This window comes from Cupressus sempervirens, chromosome 1 (genome assembly GCF_028749045.1).
Source record: "Cupressus sempervirens isolate cs-2001-9-10 chromosome 1, ASM2874904v1, whole genome shotgun sequence".
NCBI classification, from domain to species: domain Eukaryota; kingdom Viridiplantae; phylum Streptophyta; class Pinopsida; order Cupressales; family Cupressaceae; genus Cupressus; species Cupressus sempervirens.
In genome coordinates, this window is record NC_143118.1 from 317,139,202 (window position 1) to 317,145,857 (window position 6,656).

General features: G+C 41.5%; 1 protein-coding gene across 2 annotated transcripts in view; it reads right to left on the reverse strand.

Annotated features, from left to right (window-relative positions):
- The window catches only part of PIR121 (transcription activator), a 341,166-nt gene extending 335,024 nt beyond the window's left edge, over positions 1 to 6,142 (reverse strand). The window contains exons 1-3 of one of the 2 annotated variants that reach the window (XM_089823811.1): positions 6,067 to 6,142; positions 5,885 to 5,949; positions 5,710 to 5,772 (exon numbers count right to left, since the gene is read on the reverse strand). In XM_089823811.1, coding sequence (XP_089679937.1) covers positions 5,710 to 5,763 — 54 coding nt within the window. In that variant the 5' untranslated portion in view covers positions 5,764 to 5,772; positions 5,885 to 5,949; positions 6,067 to 6,142. Of the gene's footprint in view, positions 1 to 5,709; positions 5,773 to 5,884 lie in introns of both variants that reach the window. The other variant, XM_089823814.1, reaches the window with a different exon arrangement.
- Between the last annotated feature and the right edge of the window lie 514 nt (positions 6,143 to 6,656).

Sequence of the window (6,656 nt, forward strand, 5' to 3'; positions counted from 1 at the left end):
TTTTTTTTTGAAACCCTAATTTTTGGGGTCGAAAAAAATTTTGTTTGCAAATTCTTGGTGGGTTTTTCGAGAGCTCAACTGGGTTGTCGTCCGTTTTTTTTGGGTGCCTCGATTTTTGTGCCTCAATTTTCGAGCCAGCGGATTCAGAAAACGACAGCAGATTCCTTTTGGGTTTTTCGAGCTCTATTTTGGGTCATTCTCTAATTCTTCTGGGTCTTCCGTATTTTTGCCTCGAAGAACGTGCCTTCACAAATTTTCACAGTTTTTCATTGAAAAACGTGCCATGGCATCTCTGACAAATATTCTGCTCGAGCATAATCCCAAATTCAATGGTCGCAATTATGGAACCTGGGAGCAGCGCATCATCGCAATCTTCGAATATCGAAACACCGATCAACTTGTTCTGGGTGTTAAGCAGCGTCCGACTTCTCAGGGTCCTGATCAAGATACATGGGATCTGAACAATCGAGAGGCAGTAATGCTTCTCAAACTCTCCGTAGCTGATGACCAGCTTTCTCAGATTCCATCCGGCAAGACAGCGGCCGAAATCTAGACACATCTAAAAGGTCTTCATGAGACTTCCGACAAGAGCAGAGCCTTCTTTCTGAAAAACACTCTGTTTTCTATTGTCATGGATGAGCGCACCTCGCTCCAGGCACACCTGAATCGGATTCAGGAAATCCGTGATCAGTTACTTGCCATCGGTCGCAAGATGGAGGAAGAGGATATTGTGGTAATCACTCTTCGGAGTTTACCAAATTCCTATGAGCATTTTATCGAGACTCTCAACATCACATCTACTGGTGTTGATCTAAAGTTCACTGATCTCTGCACCCTGCTACTTTAGCAAGATCGGTGGAAACAACAGTTCGGTAGCAGCTCCAGTTCCACCTCCATTGAGCAAGTCTTTGCTGCGAAATCCTTTCAGAAGGATAAGGGCAAGTTTCAGCAACCATCTCAGCAGAAGTCTTCTGCTCCAGCATCCGATGGTACCAAAAAGAAGAACATTCAATGCAACTATTGCCACAAGTATGGTCACATGAAGGTTGCATGTCGAAAACACTTAGCTGCCCAGTCTAAGCAATCAGGTTCGCAACCCAAAGCGAACAGTGCAGAGCACACTGAGCAGGCGGAATCTGCCTTTTACGCCTTCATGGCTAAAAGACCCGCAGATCATGTACAGTCATCTGCCTGGTACATTGATTCAGGTGCCTCTCGACATTTCACTCACTGCAAAGATTGGTTTATTGACTACCAGCCTTATTCAGATTCTGTTATCTTTGGTGGTGGAGAAGAGTACACGGTTGTTGGTAAAGGCAACATTCAAATTCAATCTGTTGGGAGGAAGCTCATATTCCTTGATGTGTACTACGTTCCAGGGATGGAACTAAATCTACTCTCGGTCAGTCAGTTGCTGCGACATTCTCCACACTTGGCAGTCACCTTCAGTTCACATCAGTGCACCATCACTGATCGGGCGACTAAGTCTACTATTGCAGTTGGTCTTGAGGATCATGGTCTTTTCAAACTTACTAATTCTGGTGATTCTCAGGACTTAGCTATGGCTGCTCGGCGATCTTCCATCAGCTCACTTTGGCATCAGCGATATGGGCACTTAAATGTGCATTATCTCTCACAACTTGCTCGGGATGAGCTTGTTCTTGGTTTGCCAGAGATTCAAACCCAACACCTTGGAGTTTGTGACGCATGTCAGGCTGGGAAGCAACATCGCACACCTTTCCCCAGTGGGGATTCTTGGCGAGCTTCTCAAGTACTTCAGCTTGTTCATGCTGATATCTGCGGCCCTATGGCCACTCCTTCTGTTCTTGGGTACAAGTATTTTCTGTTGTTTGTAGATGATTTCAGTAGAAAAATGTGGGTGTATTTCCTTAAAAAGAAATCCGATGCATTTATTGTATTTCAGAAGTTTAAACCCTTAGTTGAAAAAGAATCTGGGAAATCTATTATTACTGTTAGATCAGACAATGGGGGGGAATTTTGTTCTAATGTTTTCTCCAGCTTCTTGGATACACATGGCATCCAACGCTAGTTCACCACACCCCACACGCCACAACAGAACAGTGTAGTTGAACGTCGGAACAGGACAATCACCAAGATGGCTCGTTCCATTCTCGAACACAGACATGTTCCGAAGCGTTTTTGGGCAGAAGCAGTTAACACTGCAATTTATCTGTTGAACCGGTCACCCACAGTGGCGATCAAAGGTAAAACTTCGGAAGAGGCCTGGTCAGGTCGCAAGCCCAGAATCAGTCACCTGAAGGTTTTTGGCTCTCTTGCTTTTGTTTGGATCCCTGATGCTTCACGCACCAAGTTGGATGCCAAGAGTTAGAAACTGATGCTTGCTGGATATAGCAGTCTTCACAAAGCCTATCGCCTCATTGATGTTGAGACATCTCGTCTCATATACAGCCGCGATGTAGTCTTTGATGAGCAGCGAGGACCATTCATGCCTGTTTCTCCTGTTCCTGATCCAGCAGACCAGCCTATGCAGGTTCATGATTTGGGAGTTCGGCTTCCATTAGGTCCACCTGATGGGAGGGCTCCAGTAGCTCCTACGGCTCCAGTCCTGCCAGTGATACCTGTACAGCCACCTCCGGCTTCTCCTGCAGGATCACCTCGTTTTGAAGATGCTTCACCTGAGTTTGATCCAAATTCTTCTGATCAGGATCCTGCTGATCAAGCATCTCCTAGTACTACTGTTGGTCATTTTCCTCTCCGGCCTAAGTGGTGGGCTAAGACACTTGCTGATCTTCATGATGATGAGCTCATTGATGGGAGAACTACTCGGAAAAAGAGCAAAACTATAGATTCTGTTAACTTTGCTCTTATGGCCAACATTCACAGTGTGTTTGAACCTCAAACATATTCCGAGGCTAAAGGAATTCCAGAGTGGGAACAGGCCATGCAATCTAAACACCAAAGCCTGCTGAAGAACAACACTTGGGTCCTTTCTGATCTTCCCCCAGGGAAGAAACCCATTAGCTGCAAATGGGTCTACAAAATCAAATACAAATCAGATGGTACTTTGGATAAGTACAAAGCTCGTTTAGTGGCAAAGGGCTTTTCTCAGCGTCAGGGCATTGATTATGAGGAGACCTTTGCTCCTACTGCAAAGATGAGCACCATCAAATTAGTCTTAGCCATGGCAGCACAGTTTGGCTGGAAGGTCCATCAGATGGACGTAAAGAGTGCTTTCCTGAATGGTGATCTCCATGAAGAGGTCTACATGACGCAGCCTCCTGGTTTCAAGGTTTCTGGTAAAGACCATCAGGTTCTCAGATTGGTAAAAGCTCTCTATGGTTTGAAGCAGGCCCCTCGGGCATGGTACATCAAGATTGATACGTACCTCAGTGATCAAGGCTTCAAGAGGAGTTCTTCAGACTCAAATCTGTACATCAAGACTACTGACAGTGACATCATCCTTCTGGTTATCTATGTGGATGATCTGATCATCACTGGCAGTTCGGCATCTTTGATTCAGGGAATCAAACAACACTTATGCCAGTCTTTTGATATGACTGACCTTGGGCTCATGCATTATTGCTTAGGTGTTGAAGTTTGGCAACAGTCTTCTGGTATATTCATCTCTCAGTCCAAATATGCCAGAGCCTTGTTAGACAAATTCCGAATGCAGGATTGCAAACCTGCATCTACACCTATGGAGAAAGGTCTCAAGTTATCAGCCAAGTCTGATTCTCCTTCCGTTGATGATACTACGTATAGGCAACTAGTAGGCAGCCTCATCTACCTATCTGCTACTAGGCCTGATATCAGCTTCGCAGTCAGCTATATTTCACGCTTTATGACAGCTCCTAAGGCTGATCATTGGATGGCAGCAAAGCGTGTGCTTCGTTATGTGAAGGGCACTTCTGATTATGGACTTTTGTATTCTCGGAGATCTAATCCTAAACTCAGTGGATTCACAGATTTAGATTGGGCAGGCTCTGTTGATGATAAAAAGTCAACATCTGGATATGTGTTCAGTTTGGGATCCGGTGCAGTCACATGGACCAGCAAGAAGCAGCAGGCAGTTTCTCTCTCTTCTACAGAGGCTGAATATAGAGGGACTGTTAAGGCAGGATGTGAAGTTGTCTGGCTTCGTCGGATGCTTGGGGTGACCGACTACTCTGTTTGTTGATAACGAAGGCGTTATCAAGTTAGCACGGAATCCAGTCTTCCATGAACGAACCAAGCATGTGGATGTTCATTGTCATTACATACGACAGCTGGTTGAAGACGGGACTATAGATCTGCAGTATGTTCCTACCTCAGATCAGACTGCAGACATTCTCACCAAGCCTCTTGGTCCTGATAAGTTTGTCAAATTCAGAGGACAGCTTGGTGTGTTAGATAGATTAACCATTAAGGGAGGGTATTACAATAATAGATAAGACGTCTATTATTAGTTAATGGTTATCTTGTAAATATCTTTAGCTTTAGTTTGCTTTCGTTTTTTGCTTTCTCTGGAATAGAATGTTTCTATTCTTTACGATCGTTTCCTAAGGAAACATCGTCTCTTCTTTTTGTATAAATTGACCTTTCGGTCTCTGTTATTAATAAGCAAGTATTTACCAATTACCTTGTAATAACAAGGTCTTATTGCAAAGGGTCGCAAGTTTTTTAAAATGCTACTGGGTTAATATTTATATACTCTAGTTTTTAGGGAGACAGTCCTGGCTGGCTTTTTATTAGGGTCCTGGAACTCGTTTTGGTGCAAGATTTGACAAAGACAAATAATCAATGGCCCTCATAACACATATCTATAGAATGTCTCTGTAGTTCCTTGGACTCTGTCTCCTTTCGTCATATCCTTTGCGAATGGAACAGAGTGGCGGATTGCCTGGCAAAGTGGGCTTCAGAGAATGTGGGTAGATGGGTTATTAATGGTAGGGATGAGTTACCTTCTAAGTATTGTGAGATCATAGATCAAATGTTACTAGAGGACATGAGTATGTAATGTTGTTTCGGGCCTTCGGCTTTTGCTCTATAACTTGGATTTGAGTGAATAAATTTTTACCCCTCTTTTTTCCAAAAATTAGGAATCAATTAATTAATTAAAGATGAGGTGATATAAGAGGAAATGGAAATTAATAATAAATATAATGAAGCTGATAAATCAGTGGCATAACGAAACAATGAGAATAATCTGAACAACAGAATTAGTCGATTGAAAAATGATGATAGAATTGATCAATAGGAACGACGGCATTAATTGATAGGATGGTGACGGATGTAATTCACAAAGTGGCGACCTGATAAACATATAATTCCATCATCCATATCTTTATCGGAATTCAAAAGAAATGTTGAGACATTTATGCTTTCAAGGCTCCACGGGGAGATATCTTCTCAATACTTCAGAAGAAAACATATGTTCTCAATGCTTCTAGCTGACGCCTTTTCTTTTGTCGTTTTTAATTGGACGTTTCTAAGCAAGTTCAAACTACCTTTGTTTTCAACCGTGCTTATTCTACAATAACAAGAGGAATTGTACATGATTAACTTGAAAAGGAGACTTTGACAGTTACAAGTAAATAGCGACGCTAATTTGGAACGAGTCATTTGAGCTCCATGACTAATAGCAGGGATAACTATTTAATCATAAGAAACAGATCAGAATACACTGAAGCGCTAAAATTGCAAATAGGAAAAGTGGGGAAAAAAGAAATGCTTATAAGAATTAATTACCTCCAAAGAGAATGTAGAGAGAGCTGCCACGGCATCTTCCAGAGGGACTGCCATATCTTAACTCTGCAAATGCAATGCATTTTATGTAAGGGTTTGTAATGTTTAAAGAGTGCAACAAATATAGCGGAGATGCCGAAATGAGCTAAAAAAAATGTACAATGATTGAAAAATGTACAATATTGTGTGCAGGGAGAAGGCGGGACGACGGATTATTGCAGGCTTGCTGGAGCGTTCAAAACCCTGCACGAAGGACCGAGGTTAAACGGCTTGCAGCTCTCTGCACTGATAAGAGAATGTGGTTCCTTCTCTGTAAATGTGAACGGAACGATAAAATTGAGTTGTTGGGATATTAACTACATAGCCCCGTAGCTGATGTAGAGCAGTGTGAGCCGACTTTCCTTTTCTTCTCCACTTAAAAAGTAACAGAAAAGCACTTGAATTCTGTCGTGACTTGCAAGGAAATATATCATTTAACTTTACATCATAGCGCCGTTGAATAATGAAACATGATTAGGATGTTTTTTAAAAAGCAAGTGGTCTCTCCTTGATGAAAAGCAATGATAGGAAGGTCACGGTGGGAGGCCTCCATGAGGCTCAATTCACTTTGTTAGGCTCGAATAGGTTGAATTGGGAAGGATGTGTATCTTCGTGGATCAATGCACTTTGTTAGGTTCCATAGGGTTGAATTGAGAGGGATGTGGGCTCAATGTATAGAGTGTCTAAATTGATTACTTGCAAACTAATGTAGGATAGTTTTTTACAATAATAAAAAATTAATTATTAAATATTTTTATTTTATATTTTAAATTGATGTATATTATAAATAATTTTATTTTAAAAAAGAAAAATAATAATACAAAGATATTTATATAAAATAAATATATAATACAAGTCAAATAGATTTTTTTTTATACATATATGTATATAGATCATTTATAAAATTATCA